Source organism: Octopus bimaculoides, chromosome 20, assembly GCF_046866305.1.
Source record: "Octopus bimaculoides isolate indiv1 chromosome 20, ASM4686630v1, whole genome shotgun sequence".
NCBI classification, from domain to species: domain Eukaryota; kingdom Metazoa; phylum Mollusca; class Cephalopoda; order Octopoda; family Octopodidae; genus Octopus; species Octopus bimaculoides.
The window spans coordinates 27,671,836-27,694,061 of NC_142947.1; the positions used below are offsets into that span (position 1 = coordinate 27,671,836).

The following is a 22,226-nucleotide window of genomic DNA, read 5'->3' on the forward strand; positions in this document are numbered from 1 at the left end:
ATCTGGTAATTAGTCATATATTAATATATTAATTAATATCGATTAATTATCAGGGAGCCAGCACATTTAAAGAATCAAAGAGATTCAGAAATATTATCTGCAATCTCAGGGGATTAAGGTACATTTTAAAAAATAACGTCGACCACTAACGTGGACAATTAATGCGCTAGAAATAGATCACATTTTGTGTCTATTAAGACCTCAAAAGTTCTCAACATGAAATATAGCAGCATACCAAAAACGTGAGCTGGCAAGACATTTAAAATCACCTAAGAAAATCATTATTAAACAGGAACCAGGTTTCGGATTTAACAAATTCTTACCATTTGTCTATTCCTCATCAGCCTGATTTGTAATGTAGCAGTAATTTTCAGAATCGTATGCGTAGTTGCCCACCGCCATGTGTGCGCGTGCATATGGTTCTGCTAATTACAGCTTAATGGTAAAGTTCAAAAGTCTTCGTTTTGGCGCGCTAATTCCAGGAATATATCCGCAGAAACTATTTACTGCGTCGAATATATTCAGAATGAGAACATGAGTAATGGGTAAATATTATTATAAGATCTGGTAATTAGTCATATATTAATATATTAATTAATATCGATTAATAGGAATAGACAAATGGTAAGAATTTGTTAAATCCGAAACCTGGTTCCTGTTTAATAATGATTTTTTTAGGTGATTTTAAATGTCTTGCCCGCTCACGTTTTTGGTATGCTGCTATATTTCATGTTGAGAACATTTTAGGTTTTAATAGACACAAAATGTGATCTATTTCTAGCGCATTAATTGTCCACGTTAGTGGTTGACGTTATTTTTTAAAATATATATATATATATGAAATCTTTTGAGCGAGATCATTGCCGGTGCCCCTGGGCCGGCTCCTGTGCGGGTGACACATGAGGTTTTTCGAGCGAGATCGTTGCCGGTGCCCCTGGACTGGCTGATGTGCGGGCGACACATGAAATCTTTCAAGCGAGATTGTTGCCAGTGCCCCTGGACTGGCCCTTGTGCGGGTGACACATGAAATGTTTTGAGCGGGATGGGATCATTGCCAGTGCCCCTGGACTGGCTCGTGCGGGCGACACACGAAATCTTTCGAGCAGGATCGTTGCCAGTGCCCCTGGATTGGCTCATGTGAGGGCGACACATGAAATCTTTCCGAGCGGGATCGTTGCCGGTGCCCCTGGGCTGGCTCTTGTGCTGGTGACACATGAAATTTCTTCGAGCGAGATCGTTGCCGGTGCCCCTGAACTGGCTCTTGTGTGGGGTTGTTGTAGGATTTTCGAGCGAGATCGTTGCCGGTGCCCCTGAACTGGCTCTTGTGTGGGGTTGTTGTAGGATTTTCGAGCGAGATCGTTGCTGGTGCCCCTGGACTGGCTCTTGTGCGGGTGATACATGAGGTTTCTCGAGCGAGATGAGCGTAGCCGTTGCCAGTACTGGCCTTCGTGCGGGTGACACGTAAAAGCACCCACTACACTCTCTGAGTGGTTGGCGTTAGGAAGGGCATCCAGCTGTGGAAACACTGCCAAATCAGATTGAAGCCTGGTGTAGCCATCTGGTTTCACCAGTCCTCAGTCAAATCGTCCAACCCATGCTAGCATGGAAAGCGGACGTTAAACGACGATGACGATATATATGTGCTGTGCGTGAGAAGACCCGGCAAGCCAAGTGAGATCGTTGTCAGGGCCCCTGGACTGGCTCTTGTGCAGGTGGCACATAAGATGCACCATTTTGAGCGTGACCATTGCCAGTGCCGCCTGACTGGCCTTCGTAGGGTTTTCGAGCGAGATCGTTGCCAGTGCCCCTGGACTAGCTTTTGTGCGGGTGGCACATAAAAGACACCATTTCGAGCGTGGCCGTTGCCAGTACCGCCATAAATATCGCCATCCGTTAGAGAAAAATTTGTAGTTTGGAATCAGTAGTTCTTTGACTGCTATTTCTAAATTGTCAGTATGTTGGTGAAGCATCTCATGCTAAGCCCTATATATTTATGAATATAAATGGTTTTACCGATAAAGGTTTTTTTCATACTGAACTACTTGGCAAAATTGTTAATTATTAATTTTATTACTAATTGGTAATTCCCTGCCCTATATCTGTATATTTATATTGATGTCTCTTATTGGATGGTTAAACTGTAACCCTTTTATACGGGACTATTTGTGGTGCACATGGAATAGATTCTTGGGGTGAAGTGTTTGAACTTACTAGCTGATAAATTTTGTGAATGCCTTGCTCATGTGTTTTTGATGTCGCATTGTCAAATTCCCATGAGTATATAGACACTTTCAAATTTATCGAACACCATGCTGATGATCGGAGTAGGGTAGCTTTATACTCTTAACCGTGAAACGTCGTACATGGTTAACTAAAGGCAGGTTTGTTTTTGCTTTTCTCTTCTGTTTTTGTTCTGTGTGTGCCATAAATATCGCCATCCATTAGAGAAAAAATTGTAGTTTGGAATCAGTAGTTCTTTGACTGCTATTTCTAAATTTTCAGTATGTTGGTGAAGCATCTCATGCTAAGCCCTATATATTTATGATTATATATATATATATATAATGTAGATAGGGTGAAACCCAAGCCATGTTCTGCTGAAGCACATCTGGTATTACAATCTAGTATGTAGATGGCATTGTTACATTGATGCCAATTATATATAAGAGTCGAAAATTTTGGAAATATCCTCTGCAGAATTTTTGATATAACAAAACAGGAAGTTGGAAAATTTTTTGGTATTTTTTATACACTATGACACCTTTCACTTGCTAAGAAATCAGAGTATCATTTGTTCTCTGTCTGAAGAACTTTTAATAGGAAATCTCTTACATCTTTCTCTAACATATAAAGCTTTGTAATTTTTACTAGCAAATGAAACACATGTAATAGTGAAGAAATAATATCGTTTTCGTCTTGTTCTGGCCATTTGCTGTACTTGATACAACATGTCAAGCTAAGTAAAATCTCTGTCTTCCACACATACAGACTTGTCCTTTCAGATACCAATGACACATTAAAAATCCCCATGCTGGTGCTGTGTTAACGCATCCATGCCAGTGCTGTGTTAATGCACCCAGCACTCTGTTAAATGGTTGGTATTAGGAAGGGCATCCAGCTGTAGAAACCATGCTATAACAGACAGTTGGAGTCTAGCAGCTCCCAGGTGGCCAGCTCCATTTTAAACGATGATGATGATGGTGATACACACATACACAATGAGCTTGTGCATAGTTCCATTCACAAGATATTAGGCAATCTGTGGATGTAGTAGAAGCACTTGCCCAAGGTCCTGTACAATTGGATCAAATCTAGTGACACATGGTTGCAAAATGAACTTCTTAACCACACAGTCATTATGTACCCAGGCATAATTTGGAACCATAATTTACTATGTAGTTTCTTTTTCCTTTCTTCAGTAGCCTTTAGCACAGTATTGTGACTGTCTTTGGAATATTCATTTGGAAGACAATTTTCTTATATACAATGGTGTTCAAAAGTTTTCTAAATAACAGAGTTTCTATGAATTTTAGCAAAGTCAGCCTTCTGATGTCAGTTTATTGATTATTCAAAGAAATGACTCTACTGTGACTTTAACGCATTTGTGTTTTAGCATGAGCAGAGTATCTTTGAAAGATCATTATCATCAATGTCATTTATGGGTTGGAGGGTTTGACTGAAAACTGGTAAGCTGCACTGATTTGGCATGATTTCTACAGCTGGATGGTTTTCCTAATGCCAACAACTCAGTGTAGTAGGTGCTTTTTACACAGAGTGTAGTGGATGCTTTTTACATGCTACCGGCATGGGTGCAAGTTACTTGACATTGGCATTGGCCATGACTACAATTTCACTTGGCTTGATGGGTCTTCTTTAGCATAGCATATCGTCCAATGTTTGAAGGGTACTTTTTCTGTGCCCCTGGCACAAGTGCTAGTTATGCAACACTGGCATCAGCCATGACTGTGATTTCACTTAGCTTGACGGGTTTTCTTGACCATGGCATATCACCAAAGGTCTTAGTCACTTGTCATTGCCTCTGTTCAAAGATCATGCTTCACCACCTTGTCCCATATCTTCCTGAGTCTACCTCTTCCACAGGTTCCTTCCACCATTAGAGATTGGCACTTCTCCACACACCTGTCCTCATCCATATGTATCAAATGACCATATCAGCACAGTCGACTCTCTTGCACATCACATCTGATGCCTCTTATGCCCAATTTTTCTCTCAAGATGCTTACACTGTTGTGCATGCACACTGACATTGCACATCCAGTGAAGCATACTAGCTTCATTTCTTTCAAGCCTTTGCATGTCCTTGGTGGTCACAGCCTCGCACACAGGCATCATACAATCTGCCTTTCATTCTGAAGGAGAGGCCCTTTATTACCAACAGCAATAGGAGCTCTCTGAACTTTGCCCAGCCTATTCTTATTCTAGCAGCTACGCTCTCAGAGCATCCACCTCCATTACTGCCTTGGTCACTTAGGTAATGGAAGCTATCAACTACTTCTAGTTTTCCCTGCTGGTGTCTATTTTCCCTGATGGAGTCTATTTTCTGTACATTTTTGGTGTTAATTGTACCTGTGCACCTTCTACACACAAAAATTATTTTCCCTGTTAACCTTCCTCCAATATTGCTGCACCTATGTGTCCATAGCTTACACCGGGTACATCTTATCGAGTTACTACCTATGTAGGACCATCTACGTGAAGGGATTTGTGATTTGTCTGCTCTCTTATTTACTAAGACTTTAATTTTTGCTAGATTAACTCTAAGGTCCTTTGAGTCTAGACCTTGCTTCCATGCCTGAAATTTCTTCTCTAGTTTTGGTAGTGATTGGGCTATAAGAACATGGTCATCAGCATAGAGAAACTCCCAGGGGCAGCTTGTCTTAAATTCCTGTTATTGCTTGGAGGACTACGATGAAGAGGGGGCTGAGGGACTGATCCTTGATGAACCCTTACTTGTACCCTGAATTTATTGCTATACTCATTGCTAATCTTCACCTTACAGACAGCATCCCTGTACATGGCTTGTACAGCTCTCACCAGCCCCTCATCTACCTATAGCTTTCACATTGACCACCAGATAAGGGCACAGGGGAACTCTGTCAAAGGCTTTCTCCATGTCGACAAAAGCCAGGTACAAGGGTTTATTTTTGGCTAGATATTTCTCCTGCAGTTGCATACACAGGAATATAGCATCAATCATGCTCCTGCCTGGCACAAATCTGAACTGTATCTCATCTACACTAACTCTCTTCCTAATTAATTGAGTTATTGTAAATTAATCTAATATGGTCACTTTAAAGAAAATCTATTTTAAATTAAAAGGAAAATCTAATTATATTTATTGAGAAAATGTAATTATAAGTAGTAAAGTTAGAAATATAAATTGTAAATTGTCACTGTAATGAATAGATACTATGTAATCAACAAAAATGTATCTTATTATGTGAAATGCAGACTTCTTTCAAAAAGCCACCATTAGAGCTTTAAGACTGCTGGTATAGTACATAAAATTTGATATTGGGAGATAATAGTAATTCCTCTGATTTAGGTATAAGCTCTTTTCTATAATAGGAAGGTAAATGGTTTAGTGGTTTTGACTTTAATGTGCAACTTGTAATTTATTGAATCAATGAGAGAGCTTCTAAGCAGTCACTTGATCTGCTAGAAATGACAGCCAAATCTGTGTGGTTGAAAAGTTCAACCACATGGTTTCAGGTTCTATCCCATCAGTATCTTCTGCTGTAGCCTTCTAATATAGCCCAGGGCTGACTAATGCTTTATGAGTGAATTTTTAGAAACTGTACAAAGCCCATTTTTCCAATGGTCTTAACTTTCCTTTCCCCTTTCCAAGATAAGTGAAATAAATTTACTTGAGAAACAGGTTAGGGTTAGTGATCTGAAAGACATTTAATTGTTAAAAGAGCGTCTCTGTAATATATATTTATCTAACTCCTGCTAACATGGAAAAATGGATGTAAAACAAACAAATGGTTTAAAAGAAGTAAGAGCACATTGGACAGTGTAGTCCTTTGTATATAAAGATACTGGATCATAGGTTTGAGGAATCAGTGCTGAATAACAAATAGTACTTGGTTGACAGTTGTGGGGATGAAAGTCAAGATTTTACCTCAGAATTATCGAGCATTGAACAAGAATTCATGAATTCTCACTCTGTAATCATTTGTCTAGTATGATAAATCTGAAATGAGTATTTTATTGTTGCTTCTGTTTGAAGTTTTTTTAAGATTAGATTCAGTTTCTCTTTTCTTTCAGCCATGCCAAAAAGCTTGGTTGCATGACACAATGATTTGAACTTACCCATCTTATCAATGAATAATACCTCTAGTTGTTATTGTTAAACCTCAGGTCAGCTTTGATTGACCAGATTTATGATCAAATGCTCTCCAATTTTGACCATCCTGTCTTTTATTCAAATGTTCTGTACTGGAACTATATTGGACTATATTTCAAATCTGATATTCCTGTATTTTTACAAAGACAGTATCCTGGAGTACATTATCCAATGTCTTTATTTAAAAAAAAACCCATAAGGTGTGTTTAGAGGAAAATCTAGCTGCCTTTTCTAGTAGATTGAAGACAGTGTAAAGCCATATTGGTCTATATAATGTTTAATATTGATTTTATGATATAGATAGTTGACAAGTTACGGCAGCCTATACATGGTTTTAAAACAAAATGAAAAAATACACTGGATGATATCATCCTTCATATACTATATCTGAATCGTATTTGGATTAGTTACGAACTGAGTCAATAACCACCATCCCTGAACTGTAGAGTTAGGAAATAAGATTTTGTGATATTTGGGCATTTATTCTGAGTGAAAAAGAATAGCAATAGCCAGGAATTGAAAATCATGTTGCTGTTTGACTATTAACATGATAGAGAGCTGGATGGTGTGTTACCTTTGGAGTTAGTCTAATAAAGTTCTTATCCCACCATAGATATTGTATTGTACTCTAAACTGAAATAAAATTACTACTTCACTTCATTAATTAGCAAAACCCCTGTTCTGAGAATTTCTCCAAAAGCCTAGATTTGTAGAACTATACAATTATTTCTTACAGTAGGAAATATTTAAAAAAGTTCAAAAATATTTATAACTTATTTTCACTTGTTTATCAGATGTGTGTATTATTGAATTAAGACATCATTCTTTTGATTAATGTTTAAATTATGTATATTAAAAAAAGACAATTTAGTCTTAGTCTTCTTTATTTAAATAACTTTGTCTTAAACCTCATTTTTATTGTTGTAGATGATTCCTGATCTTAATGGAAGCATTATGTCACCAGGAAGAGGAGAACTGTTTGCCATATGTGATGGTCAACTCCTTGAAGTAAGATGCTGTGCAGATCGAGGTCCAACTAAAACTACTCACTCTAATTTTATCTTAACTTATAACACCATGGATCCTGCAAGTTTGCTTATCACAAAACACACCTGTTAACAGGTGAATAGCAGCAGTTTTGCAGAGCAAAGTGTAGTAGATTGGTGCACTACTGCTAAATATTGTATTCACTAGCTGAACTAACAGATCTCTTAACTGCATTTAAAATAATCATGACGAGTGCAGCACGACTAGCAGTAAATGCCCTTGCAGTTAGTGAGCAAATTAGCAGTGGTAATGTACCAACATCCAACTCTGGCAACACCAAGTCGTTCAAGTGCCAGTTTTGTGCGAAGGAGTTTCCCAAGTCTTGTAATCTGACAACGCACCTCCGCACTCACACAGGTGAGAAACCTTACTTGTGTGGGGTGTGTCAACGCGGCTTTTCACAATCGGGCAGCCTCCATGTGCACCAGCGAACCCACACTGGAGAGAAGCCTTACAAATGTCATCTGTGTGACAAGCGTTTCGTCCAAGTGGGCAGCCTCAGTGTGCACCTGAAGATCCACACGGGTGAGCAGCCGCACCAGTGTCACTTATGTCAGCAACGGTTTGCGCAATCAAGTTCATTGCGAAGGCACATAAAAATCCATAAGGGCGAGAAGAACTACAAATGTAAGTTTTGCTCAAAAGACTTTGTGCAGTCATCACAACTTGTCAAACACACTCGCACTCACACTGGCGAAAAGCCATATGCATGTAAGTTCTGTGACAAAAGGTTCTCACAATCTAACTCACTTGAGATTCATCAGCGTGTACACACAGGCGAAAGGCCTTATAAATGTGATTTTTGTGACAAAAGATTCCCCCAGTCTTCACTGTTAACCCGTCACATTCAGGTACATACGCGTGAAAATTTCTGCAAATGTGACTTCTGTGACAAACCATTTCCTCTGCAAAGCCTCCTTGATGAACATATGCAATTACATCGAGATAACCCATATGAATGCGAATATTGCAATAAATGTTTTTCTAAAGCAACGCGACTGATGGAACATCTCAAAGAACACACAGGTGAGGAACCTTATAGGTGCAGATTCTGTGACAAAACATTCACCAGACATAGAAACTTATGCCAGCATCTCAAATTTCACACGCGGCAACGAGCACTTGTGTTCCCAGAAGTAGATAAATTCTGGGAAGAGTTGCAAGATCCTAATGGTGTCAAGACGACGGCATCTCATGCTGCAGTTTGCGATGTACTAACACCGTCCTGCTTCAAAGATGATAGTGATTTGTTTAAAACTATTGCAGCTGGTGCACTACGGGAAAAGATTCAGTCAACTGATACAGATACAAGCATGGAATTAGCTGCAGATTTAGCTACTTGTTGTAAAAATGAACAACACTTAGATGCATGTGATGCAGCAAACAATGCAACAGCTGTGACAAATGGAAGAAATGGATACTCACCACAGATTGATACAGACACTGATAAAAAACTGGAGCTCACCACTACCCTACGCTGCTGCAGTGATCCACCTTCTGGAGTTTGTGATAATGCTACTGTTGAAGGTCAAAGCATTGATCAAAGTTACAAACCTCTGCAAGTTGATCTGCAAATTTCAGAACAGGCATCAAACCATGGAGAGAAAACATGCAAAGTTCTGTGTACTCCTGCCTCCGATTCCTCTGTTGTGCACACTTACATTTCAACAGCTGAACCTGGTGCTATTACTGCTGATTTACCGACCAACTCAAAGCCAGGTGACCCAACTGCTACAGTTGTAAGTGCCACCTATCATTGTGGCGACACAATTATCACTGGCAACTCTATGTTTGATAGTAGTACACTTCCTAAAACAAGTAGGGCATGTTTAGTGAGTCTACGTACTTGTGAACCCAGTGTATTCACAAATGCCACAGCAGCACCACCTCCAGTTCAGCTGGAGAGGGCTATGAGCGCAGAATTAGCAGTAGTTGATCAGTTGGTATCAAACAGCCAGGCAGCAGTTCGACACAAAGATGGAACAGCTGTTGAGATCAGCAAACCAAACCTGTTTGAATGTGACATGGATATCAAACTTTACCTCCCAGACAGAGATGCCAACACTGTCACTGCACACCAGCCACCACCGTCCCCTGCAATCACCACTGCCCCCTCATTGGTACCACATACTGTCCATATTCCTGCTACAATGAGAGACACCAAACGTAAAGGCTCAGAGTTGTGCACATTCACATGTAAAGGCAATATGTATATCAAACCAACTGTAACAACTCTCCCTACAGATTATGTTGAAAAAAGCCGTAGTCCTGGATCATATGACTGTGACCTTCCCTATGGTTACGGATAACTAGTGAATTGGCCTGATCAACATGAAGCTCAGCAGAGAGTGGAAGTCATTTCAACATGTTCTGCTATTATGACCATTTTTTTCTATTGTGTTGCAATTATGTGTAGACCAAGTATAACCACAACAAACATGTGTACTGGTCATACATTTCTCACTTTTCATGTCTGTTTTAGGTGTGCTGTAGTTGCACCAAGTTATATTTTGTAATTTTTTTTTTTAAAACAAAGAAAAATTTAAAAGGGTTCTGATTAGATGGTGTTCCACAAATTCACAATCTGAGGCTCACTGTAATGATGAAGAAAGAGAATACAGTAATTGGCATTCTGTGAAGATGGCTTTGTGCAGAGAAATAATTTGATGGATACTGGGTGCCTAAAACACATGACATGAACCTCACAATAAAATCTTGTGTTTCACCAATCATACCTGTGATTTGTAGGTGTAATCTGAGTAGATTTGTCCATTACACTTGTGATAATACTACTGTCAGGGTGTGCTCATACATTGAGAAGTTTCTAGAAAATTGAAACTGAACTATTAATTTGAATATGTTAAATGATCATGACTGATGATTAAGATAAAAATTTAAAGAAAAAACATCATAAAACAAAAAGAAAAATTTTAGATCAGAGAGATGAAAAATAAACCAAGGAACTTCACTATTTCTTAAAATTTTTTCCCCCCCTCATTCTTGTCTTGACAGATAGATGTTCACTACATTGTACTGTTGTGCAGAAAGTTAAACTGTCCGGCTGTTATGTTGTAAATCTTCAGATTTTGGTTTTCACTTGGGATCCTTGTGTAATTGCTAAGTCACTCTGCAGTGCTTGGTGTGATGACTAGGTACATCCCTCACACCCCTCCTGCTGTTGTAATAAATATGTAAAAAAAAAAACCAACAAAAAAAAAGAACCAAACAAAAATCCAACTGTTTTCTTTTTAAAAATTCTGTGCGTGTGTATGTATTGCGTGTGTGCATTTAGCCTATCTATTTTAAATACTGATTTGTGTTTGATTTGTTTATATTTTGGTTCATCTAGGTAATCTGTTTCATTTTCCTCTTCAACTCTATTTCTGACATGAATTCACACAAATTCATCCTAACAGCCCAATTTATAATACAGATAAGATCTGTCAAAATTAGGACTGAAAGTTCTAGCCAGAATTAGTGTTGTGTTAGTCTGACCATTGGCCTATTACTATTAATACAACTGCTGTAACTACCCTGCTGCATATGAACTTGAAAATATCAGTGTAGTACACTGTCTTCCTTGAGTGTGGTGAAAGAATATTTATAAGTGTGAGATTTGTGACTGGTCAAATTAGCCTCACTTCCATATATATATATATGCATGAATGTTATAGAGATAGTTGTAATAAATATTTTTGAATTGTACGAATATCTGTGTTTGAGTATAAATAAATGAGTGCAAGCATGCATGTATATAGAGTTTCAATCAATCATTTAAATGCAGGAGCATTTAAAACAAAAAAACAAACAACAACATATATATATATATATAACAAGTCAAATTTATCTTCTAGTTAGAGAGAATTGTGAGTTCGTGATAAAAATGATGTATTTTCACATGCATACAACAGATTGCACCAGACTTCTAGATTTCTCTCTATCATCTTTTCTTGCTATGGTTTATCTGTCATCATAATGAAGAAAAATACCAGCAAAAATGTTCATTATCCAAAATATTTGCAATAGGTCTATATATATGAGATAACCGACTCAGGAGGATGAAACATCTGCAGTTGCTTCTTAATAATGCTAATCTCAATTGGCCGTGCTTCAAAAGCTTCTCCATCTACATTGTACCAAAGTTCTTCACCCTTTATGCAAAAGAAACATAAATAATTTAACTTACATTATAATAAACTTCCCTCATTCATCCTTGTCAACTAACATAAAAATATTTAAAAGCTTCAAACCTCTTTCTGCTTCTTGTTTTTCTAGGCAGTTATACAGAGGATGAGGGACAGTACCCATGACCTTTGTAAGCTCTCTTAGACTGGTGAACTGATTCCCAGACTGAATGATCTGAATGTACAGAGTTTTCCTTACAGTTCAATGCTGTGTCTCTTTTATACAGATGTTTGTGTGGTATATTCCTATACAGTGTCTTTCATAATAATGTTTATTTAGGTCTGCAAATACAACATATCTCCATACAATATGATACTGTCTTTCATTCAGATTATGTTTGTATGGCAAAGTTGTACAATATATATAGCTTAATGCTGTTTCTTTTATACAGATAGTGTTTGTTTAGATCTGTTAATACAACATATCTCCATACAGCTTAATGCTGCATCTCTTTCATACTATCTTTTTCATGTTACTGTGGGTCTGCTGAAAAACATCACCATACAGCTTAATGCTATTACTTTTACACACATGTTTGTTTAGGTCTGTTAATAAAACATATCACCGAACAGCTTAATACTGTCTCTTTTACATATGTTGCAATACATTGGCATACAATTCAATAGTGTTTCTTTCATATAGATAATATTTGTATGGATTTGTTAAAACAACATATCTCCATGCAGCTTTAGACTGTGTTTCATTTATGAGATCCAACATTTTTTAGGTCTCATCTGCCAACTCCAGCTTCTAATATACATTCTTCTACAATTATTTTATTTTTAGCCGACTAAACCAATCAAGCTATGGCATCTCTTTACCTAGAAGTTGTAGCTGTCTCTCCTATGTATATTAGCCAATATATTTAAGATCAAATCATACTTATTCAATTATCTGCATGTCAAAGTTCAGCAGCAACAGACATAAAATCAGTCTTATGTAGGCTATTTACCTCTTCAATTTCAGGAGATAACTTCAATTTGTGTGCCTTTAAATGGTTATTTTCCTGACTGCCAAGCTTTAAACGTCTATGTTTAGCTCTGGACCATCTATATGAAAAAAATATAAATCAAAAACAATTAGTTAAAAATCAGAGATAAACTGCAAATGTACTGGATTGTAGCAATTGTCAAGAGTTAGGCGATTATGTAATAATTAGACAAGGGACGTCACTCTATTCGACTTCAAGTACTGACACTTAGCACAAGTATCACACCTGTACAGATTAGCAATCTATTCATCTCTCCCCCTCTCTCTCACACAACAATTAATTCTTCAGGAATTTGTTAAAAAAAAAACTGATTCATATGAGCAAGGATTTAAATAATATCAAACTATCACAAATGGGAATAAAAAGCATAGTAAATAAATACAAATCCATGAGAGATTCTCAAAAAGGTCCTTCAACCTTTCATAAAAAGCAGTACTAAATCATCCTCAAACAATCATCATCATCATCATCATCATCGTTTAACGTCCGCTTTCCATGCTAGCATGGGTTGGACGATTTGACTGAGGACTGGTGAAACCGGATGGCAACACCAGGCTCCAGTCTGATTTGGCAGAGTTTCTACAGCTGGATGCCCTTCCTAACGCCAACCACTCAGAGAGTGTAGTGGGTGCTTTTACGTGTCACCCGCACGAAAACGGCCACGCTCGAAATGGTGTCTTTTATGTGCCACCCGCACAAGCCAGTCCAGGGGCACTGGCAACGATCTCGCTCGAAAATCCTACAGGAGCCAGTCAGGCGGTACTGGCAACGGCCACGCTCAAAATGGTGCATCTCATGTGCCACCCGCACAAGAACCAGTCCAGGAGCACTGGCAACGATCTTACTTGGCTTGCCGGGTCTTCTCACGCACAGCCCATTTCCAAAGGTCTCGGTCCGTAGTCATCGCCTCGGTGAGGCCCAATGTACGAAGGTCTTGCCTCACCACCTCAGCCCAGGTCTTCCTGGGCCTACCTCTTCCACGGGTTCCCTCAACTGTTAGGGTGTGGCACTTTTTCACGCAGCTATCCTCCTCCATTCTCACCACATGTCCATACCAGCGCAATCGTCTCTCTTGCACGCCACAACTGATGCTTCTAATGTTCAGCTTTTCTCTCAAGATACTTACACTCTGACGGGTATTCACATTGACATTACACATCCAACGGAGCATACTGGCTTCATTCCTTGCGAGCTTACGTATGTCCTCAGCAGTTACAGCCCATGTTTCACTGCCATGTAGCATGGTTGTTCGTACGCATGCGTCATACAGTCTGCCTTTTACTCTGAGTGAGAGTCCCTTTGTCGCCAGCAGGGGTAAGAGCTCTCTAAACTTTGCCCAGGCTATTCTTATTCTAGCAGCTACACTTTCAGCGCACCCACCCCCACTACTAACTTGGTCGCCCAGATAGCGGAAGCTATCGACTACCTCTAGTTTTTCACCCTGGAATGAGATAGAGGTTGTTTCCTGTTTGTTTGCAGTCTTTATTGCACCTGAACATCTGCCACAAACAAAAACTAACTTGCTAGTTAACCTGCCTTTGATGTTGCTGCACCTCTTATGTGTCCATAGCTTGCACCGGGTACATCTTATAGAGTTACTACCTACTCCTTTTCTACATGCTGAGCAGGGCCATCTACCTGAAGGGGTTTGTGTTTTATCTACCTTCCTACTTATTAGGATTTTGGTTTTAGCTAGGTTGACTCTAAGGCCCTTCAATTCTAGACCTTGCTTCCACACCTGAAACTTCTCCTCTAGTTCTGATAGTGACTCCGCAATTAGGGCAAGGTCATCAGCATAGAGGAGCTCCCAGGGGCAGCCTGTCTTGAACTCCTCTGTGATTGCCTGGAGGACTATGGTAAATAATAGGGGGCTGAGGACGGAACCTTGGTGGACCCCTACCTCTACCCGGAATTCATTGCTGTACTCATTTCCAACCCTCACCTTACTGGCCGCATCTCTGTACATGGCTCGCACAGCTCTCACTAGCCATTCTTCTATCCCAAGTTTCCTCATTGACCACCAGATAAGGGATCGGGGGACCCTGTCAAAGGCTTTCTCCATGTCAACGAAAGCCAGGTACAGAGGTTTATCCTTGGCTAGGTATTTCTCTTGCAACTGTCTCACTAGAAATAAGGCATCAGTAGTGCTTTTACCTGGCACGAACCCAAACTGCATCTCATCTAAATTGATTCGCTCCCTAATTAGTTGGGCTATGACCCTCTCTGTAACTTTCATAACCTGATCTAACAGCTTGATGCCTCTGTAATTATTTGTATCTAAAGCGTCCCCTTTACCTTTGTAGCAGTTGACTATGATGCTGCTACACCAGTCATAGGGTATGACTCCTTCGTGTATCACCTGGTTCGTAATACGGGTGACTAGGCTATAGCCAACACTGCCAGATATTTTGAGCATCTCTGCAGTGATTCCTGATGGGCCGGGGGCTTTCCCGGTCTTCATACTCTTAATTGCTTTATCTACCCTGGTACTATCAACTCGGATAGCTGGTCCCTCTATTGGGTCGACATAAGGCAGGCTCTCTTTCTCCCATTCATTCTCTTTATTAAGCAATCTATCGTAGTGGCATCTCCAGACCTCTTTCTTTGCATCCTCATTTAATGCAAGCGTACCATCATCCATGCGAACACATTTCTCTCCTACAACATCACTATTCTCTCTCCTACACTGTCTTGCAACCCGAAATACCTCGAGTCTTTGGTCCTCACGGCGCAGAACATTGGCAAATCTTTCCTTATCTGCTTCCCCTCTGGCTAAATAAACCTGTCGCCTAGCCTCCCTTCTGGCACATTGGTACAATTCCCTGCTACCACCATTCTTCCAGTCCTTCCAAGCTTGTTTCTTTTGTCTAATAGCCCTGTCTACCTCCTTGTTCCACCACCACGTTACTCTGGGTTGGGAGGGGACCTTACACCACCCACAAATCTGGTCGGTGGCTTTCAACAGGTTGTCCCGCAGAAATCTCCAATTGTCTTCCACGTTGTATGATGCTATATCCCCTTCTATTTCGTTAAATGCTTCAAGTAACTTGTCTCTAAGTCTCTGTCCGTTTGCAGGGTCTTTAAGCTTCCACACCCTTCTTCTCCAAGCCTGTCTAATTCTGGGCACCCATTTTGCCTTGATCCCAAAGTCGCTAACTACTAATCTATGTTGTGGGGTACATTCTTCGCCAGGGTAGGTTTTGGCATTTATAAGCCGCCCTCTTTCCCTATTTCTGGCGAGGATGTAGTCGATTTGGCTAGAGTGTCTGCCGGAGCGGTAGGTGACTAGGTGACTGGCAGGTTTCCTGAAGTTGGTATTGCAGACCATAAGATTGGTTGCATCACAGAACTCCAGCAGTCTGGTTCCCTCCTCGTTGCGGGAACCGAAGCCATAGCCTCCATGTATGCCATGGAAGCCCCCAGCACGACGTCCGACATGACCGTTGAAGTCTCCAGCCACAAAGAGAAGGTCCCTGTCACTCGTCGACGAGGTAGTTTGCAAGAGGGTGTCATAGAATTGGTCTTTCAGACCATCTGGTAGCCCAGGTTGAGGTGCATAGGCTGAGATGACAGTAGCTAATCTATGATGAAGCACTAGTCTGATCTTAAGTACTCTGTCACTTACTCTAACGACCTCGATTACCTTATCCACCCATTTCTCCGCTAGAAGTATTCCTACGCCCCCGACCCCGTCAGTGTTCCCTGCCCAACCAAATTAAAAAGGTAAAGTTGCATTAGATAATGTAGTCATAAATACACGTTGGGGAGAAAATATGGATGATCATAGTTAGAATCAGAGTTGATAACTGAATAATTAGATGAAAATACATCAATAGAAGTCACTAATGATGTTGGTAAAGGTGGGCTAGGTTAATTAGCAATTGGCAGGTGAGAGGGGTAGAACACTATATATATGTGTGTGTGTGTGTTGCTATGTGGTTAAGAAGCTTGTTTCCCAATCACATTGTCTTGGGTTCAGTCCTACAGTGGCACCTTGGGTAAATGTCTTTTACTATATACCCCAGGCTCACCAAATCTTTGTGAGTCGAACTGAAAAGAAACGGAAAAGCCTGTCATATATATATTGAATAATGCAATTATCCAATATGTTCCTTTTTTCTTTTTTAACTGAAGAGTCTTGTTTGAAAGATGTTTGGCTGCTTTTTATAGTGAGTTTAGGGATGCTTATGCTTACTTCACAACAATAGTTTTCACCCTCACACTATAGCAACCCATTTTGATAATAATTATATGACATTTTTTAAAAATAAAAAAACTATTTTCCAGAAATTTAATACATCAACACTTAATATTTTTCTTGTGAATATATTCCTGAGACTTTGATTTCAGTAAATGTTGCATTGTGGTCCTTATTACCTACCAATGGCTTATTGAACATGTTCATGAACATTTTACATTTTATCAAATATTTCAAAAGTAAAAGAGTTTTGTTTTCATAACTCTTTCAGAATTTTTCTGCAATGCACAAGATGGGAACTGCCATATGGGCAATATAAGTGGAATGAAATTACTGGTTTTCAACTGCTTATCAAATCTAAATCATAGACTCAATTAACTGGAAACCTAGTTCTAATTAAGGGCCACACTAAATTTATAACATAGGTGTATGATCACAAATTTTGGACAGAGTCAACAAATTCTCATTCAGGCAGCTGCTGGGACAATTTGAATTCAAAACAATACAATAAGCTCTAAGGTCAGCATCCCACTCCAGTTATTGTTCTGTCAACTATAAGACAAATATCTTCTAAGAAATGATGCAAATATTATATTACAAGTAACTTTTTCTCTGAAATACTTGATAATTATTCTTTAGCTAAATGAACTAAGTTACATTCTACTCAATATTGAAGAGCACATTAGCTGAAAGTGAAAATTTGGTTTAGTTTAATAGGCAATACTTTTATATTGAATTAGGAAGTAAAAACCCCCAAAACTTAAATCTTACAAATGAGTTCTTTAAAACAAAAAAAGTCAGAGGTAGAAAAGCAATGTTTGGAATCTTTTCAAAGCTCCTCAATAACTGGGCTAAGTGAGAAATAACTGGGTGAAGTTAGTGCAGTTATGTTCAATTTCAATTTTCAGTTGTGTAACTAAATGGAAAATACAGAAAGGTATTTCTAGAAATGCAGTCCTAGAGAAGAATGAATGTTCAGTAGGAACTCTGATAAGGAAGAGACAATCGAGGGGATGAAAAGGATTAAGGTAAAGGCATTAAATCATAGATTACAATGTCAGTTATAAAAAATATGTATTCAACACAGGCACAAGATTGTGAGGAGAAGGACTTTTCTGGATTACTGAATTAGGAGGTTGCAAATTTTTCATTGTACAACAAACATAGTACAGGGCTCCTTAGCCCAACAAGAGGTAAAATTAACACCACTACCTGGCCTCTGGGTACTTTTAGTGTAATACACTTTGTTACAAACAGGCCAGCTTTCCAGTCTGAGAACAACTTCCATCCATCAGTCTTGGAGACCCTCAAAAGGATAATAGGCATTGCCCTTCCTTTGACTTAGTTCTTTTATTCTTTTACTTGAAGGGTTTTAGTGGAACAAATTGACCCCAGGACTTAATTTTTTTAAAGCCTACTATTCTTTTGGTCTCTTTTGCTGAACCGCTAAGTTACGGAGACATAAACACACTAACACCGGTTGTCAAGCGATGATGGAGAGACAGACACAAAGATACAGATGTATATATATACAAGGGGCTTCTTTGAACCAAATCCACTTTAAAGGCTTTGGTTGGCCTGAGGCTATAGTAGAAGACACTTGCCCAAGGTGCCATACAGTGGGACTGAACCTATAACCATGTAGTAGGGAAGCAACTTCTTACCACACAGCCACGCTTGTACCTATTTGTAGTGTAAAAAAGGAAAAAGTGAATTTTAAAGCTATGTGGTACATAGTAGAAAGCGCATTCAACTTAAAAGAAATCTTATTTTAATTAAGCATAAAGAAAATGAATAGAGAAAAATAAGGCAATGAGTCATGAATATTTTCATAATTTTTCATTATGAAGCTTTCTGATGCTCATCACAATAAGTATGTTAACACCAACTTAACTATGTATATGAGATTAATTTATCCTCTGAATGTAAGCCTACTTCTGTTAATTTTCATCATTATCATCATCGTTGTTTAACGTCTGCTTTCCAAGCTGGCATGGATTTGATTGGGGACTAGCAAGCTGGGAGGCTGCACCTGGATGCCCTTCCTAACACCAACCACTCCGAGAGAGTAGCGGGTGCTTTTTACATGCCACCAATATGACATTGACCATGCTCGAATGGTGATTTTTATGTATCACCAGCATGGGTGCCAGTCAAGCAGTACTGGCATTGGTCACGCTCGAATGGTGAGGGAAATTATATTGGAAATGGAATAAGAAGGTGAAGGACTCACTGTCTTAATGTATGTAGTTACGTTTCTGTTAATGCTTTGGAAATCATAAATGAGGATGGAGTTCTAGTAAAGAAATATTGGGAAAAGTGTTTAGGCTGAGAGTCTGGAAGGTGTGACATGTAGAGTGAAGGAATAAAGATGAATGAACTGAGTATTATAATATAAGAAAGATGGTCATACTAATTTAAAGGGACACAGTAAGAATACTGGAAAAATTATGATTGTTAGAAAGCAGCCTTACATAACATATAGTTCTTAAATTTAGGTGGGCCACTGAGAGTTACCATGTTAGCTGTGAAAATCTGAAAATAATACAGGCTGCTAGGTGTGTCTGAGGACAATTGAATGAATTAGTTAAAAAGTTTTCATTTCTTCTAAAAGTTTGGACACTATAAGGACACTGCAATTCATCCAATGGGCTCTAAACATTATCAATAATGACTCCAGAAAACCAATGAGGGCTGTTGCCAAAGAATTTCAGATGTCAGAGTGGACTATCAGAATGGTAGTGCATGAGGAGATTCAATACAAGTCATATGTACTGAGGATAGGCTAATTCATGTCTATGAAGACACAGGAAAAACTTCAACCAAGACCAAAAAGTCTCCGATAAGAGAAATGACATGGTTAATAGCAGATCCTTCTGATGTTTCCAGAGTGAAGCACACTAAGTTTCCAGCAACTATAATGGTTTTAAGGAGTGGTGAGTAATGAAGGTTATATCATGTCACTTCACATCTTTCCACAGGATCTTGAATTAATGCTGTTGCTCCTAGATGGATGAAGTATGCAATAGAAGGACATGTGTTTCAACAAGACTCAGCATCTTTTCATAAAGCCCACATAACTCAAGAATGGATATCAACTTTTATGATAATTCAACACCAAACTTGAGGCATCCGAACTCGCTAGACTTAGATACCACAGAGTACTATGCTCATATTGTTGGAAAGGAAACTAATCAACATTCTTGCAAGGCTATCACTGTCAAGATGATGTCAGTCCAGCATTGAAGGGTCATCAAAGCTGAAGACAAATTCATAGAATAATTATATAAGAAAACATATGGAGAACAGGTGCATACATTTGGTTTTTGCTAGATTAGAGTTGTTTTATTAAATTAACAAATATGTCCTGAAATGCCTCTTGCACACTGTATTTATTAAGAAAGCAGGTATAACTAAAAAATACTAAAATATCAAAAATATTTACGATAAGATAGTATCACACACAAAAATGTAAAATCAAATTCAATATCAAAATTATTTTCATTCTTTATCCCCTACTTGTAACTCATAACTAAACATGAGAGTAGCAAAATTTTAAATCATTTGATTCTACAGAATTTTTGAGGTACAGCTTACATGCTCGCCCTTACTTATTGTACAGCTATACAGAATTACTATCAAATTAATATGATGAGTTCAAGAGGCTTAGAACTCCACTTCCCCAACTAATTGAGAGAACACTAAAGTGTGAGATGACTGAATGAAGATGCTTACCCTTCTTTTATCACTGAGCTTTTCTCTGGTAAGGCAGGACCAATGCCAATATCTAATATACTTGCATCCTGGAAAAATTTTTTTAAATTCTCAGTCAAACAAGAACAATAGTAATAATTTATAACATAGGCACAAGGCCAAAAAATTTTGCAAGAGGTGTAGATGATTTAATTGATTCCAACAGTTGTCTGGTATTATTTTATCAATAAGCTGAAGTAGTGTTTTAGCATGAAAGGTACCAGTCAATATGTGCACGATAGATGACTGTATAGTCAATGTGACATGAATGGATGATGAATTCTGTGTGAAAACAATACCATGCACCATTGACAAAGGCTACTTGTAGAAGAGGAAGATGTTGGAAGAATTACGGATTTGAGTTCAGGTATCAAGATGCTGGGTCTCACAGTTGAGAACCTCAGACAACTGGCAATATGTTGTACTGCAGACCTGACAAACTCAAGCTAGTGTAGAGAAGCATTGATAATGATGATGATGATAAGCAAACAGTAATAGCTTCATCTAATTAATTCAATGTATCCAGCTAAGAAAGACTGGATACTACAACATCCTCAAATTCAGGAGTAAATACAAAACAAATTCCCAGATATAAAAATAGTCCAAACTGTTTTCATATCAGAATGGATCAGACAGATCAGAAAATACATTTATACTTGAATTGCTAGAGCAGTTATTATATTCTTATAACAAAAATGGTGCAATGTAGACAATAATACAAAGTAAGAAATCTCTAGAAACTAACCAAATTATCAGTTTGATAAGTACTGGATGTGACAGTCAACTCAATAGTAGACATCTGCTCTTGGATCCAGTCTTTGTCTTCAATTTCATATTCTTCAACATAAGCTATCAAAAATAAAATACAAATAAAATATTAAAAATGTTTTTTCTTTTTTAGCATGGCTTAGAGGAAGAAGGACAATGAGTATGATTCTTTTCAGAGCCTCTAGGACTGGTTGGAGTAAGTTTTTCCTCAAATTAGACACCAGTTCTGAATGCATGCAATAGAATAATCTCCACTATAGGTAGTGTTAAACAAGTGGTATTGTTAAACAAAACAATTGATTAAGTCAACAAGTCAAGAACAAGAATGGTCTCTTTGGCACACTTCTTTACAATCCTCACAAGGCTTTGATCAATCCAAGAGAGAAGTCACTTTCTGAAGTTTCTGCATAGTAGGAATGAATCTGAAATTATATACTTGCAAAGAGAACTTCTTAACCACAGAGGCATGTCTGAACCTTAGCTATGCTGTACTAATACAGTCATAATTTTGAGTCCTGTTTTAAGATAGCACATAGATACCATAGTATTAAATTTAATTCTTTATTGGCATGAATCTACAAACCATATCCCCATTGGAACTGACTATAATTTCTTGCACAGGCTCCCTACTGAGTCATTGAAGTGAACAAATATATATAATTTTAATGTGCTGTAGTTTTATTTCATATTATTATTATATTGTTATTGTCAATAAAATGAAATACTAGGATATAAAAAAAAAAGAAAATTTTAAGACCTTGTGTCTATTTAGAAACAATTATTTTGCTATTTAAGAGTGGACAATTAGCAGAATCAAAATTTGTTTTGGTTTTTTACATTTTAAGTTGAAATCCAGTCAAGGTCAACTTTGCTTTCCATCTCTCCAGGGTCAATAAAACAAAGCACCAGTCAAG

At 38.4% G+C, this 22,226-nt stretch overlaps 2 protein-coding genes across 7 annotated transcripts in view; one reads left to right on the forward strand and one right to left on the reverse strand.

Moving 5' to 3' along the window:
• The window catches only part of LOC128250307 (uncharacterized), a 16,928-nt gene extending 6,279 nt beyond the window's left edge, over positions 1–10,649 (forward strand). For all 3 annotated transcript variants that reach the window (XM_052975074.2, XM_089338265.1, XM_052975075.2), the window contains exon 2: positions 7,298–10,649. In XM_052975074.2, the coding sequence (XP_052831034.1) occupies positions 7,603–9,726 (2,124 nt within the window). In that variant the 5' untranslated portion in view covers positions 7,298–7,602 and the 3' untranslated portion in view covers positions 9,727–10,649. The remainder of the gene's footprint in view (positions 1–7,297) is intronic.
• A 588-nt stretch (positions 10,650–11,237) lies between these two features.
• The window catches only part of LOC106882107 (acylglycerol kinase, mitochondrial), a 207,970-nt gene continuing 196,981 nt past the window's right edge, over positions 11,238–22,226 (reverse strand). For all 4 annotated transcript variants that reach the window (XM_089338266.1, XM_089338267.1, XM_089338269.1 and 1 more), the window contains 4 exons: positions 21,290–21,393; positions 20,527–20,594; positions 12,555–12,651; positions 11,238–11,568 (listed from right to left, as the gene is read on the reverse strand). In XM_089338266.1, the coding sequence (XP_089194392.1) occupies positions 11,446–11,568; positions 12,555–12,651; positions 20,527–20,594; positions 21,290–21,393 (392 nt within the window). In that variant the 3' untranslated portion in view covers positions 11,238–11,445. The remainder of the gene's footprint in view (positions 11,569–12,554; positions 12,652–20,526; positions 20,595–21,289; positions 21,394–22,226) is intronic.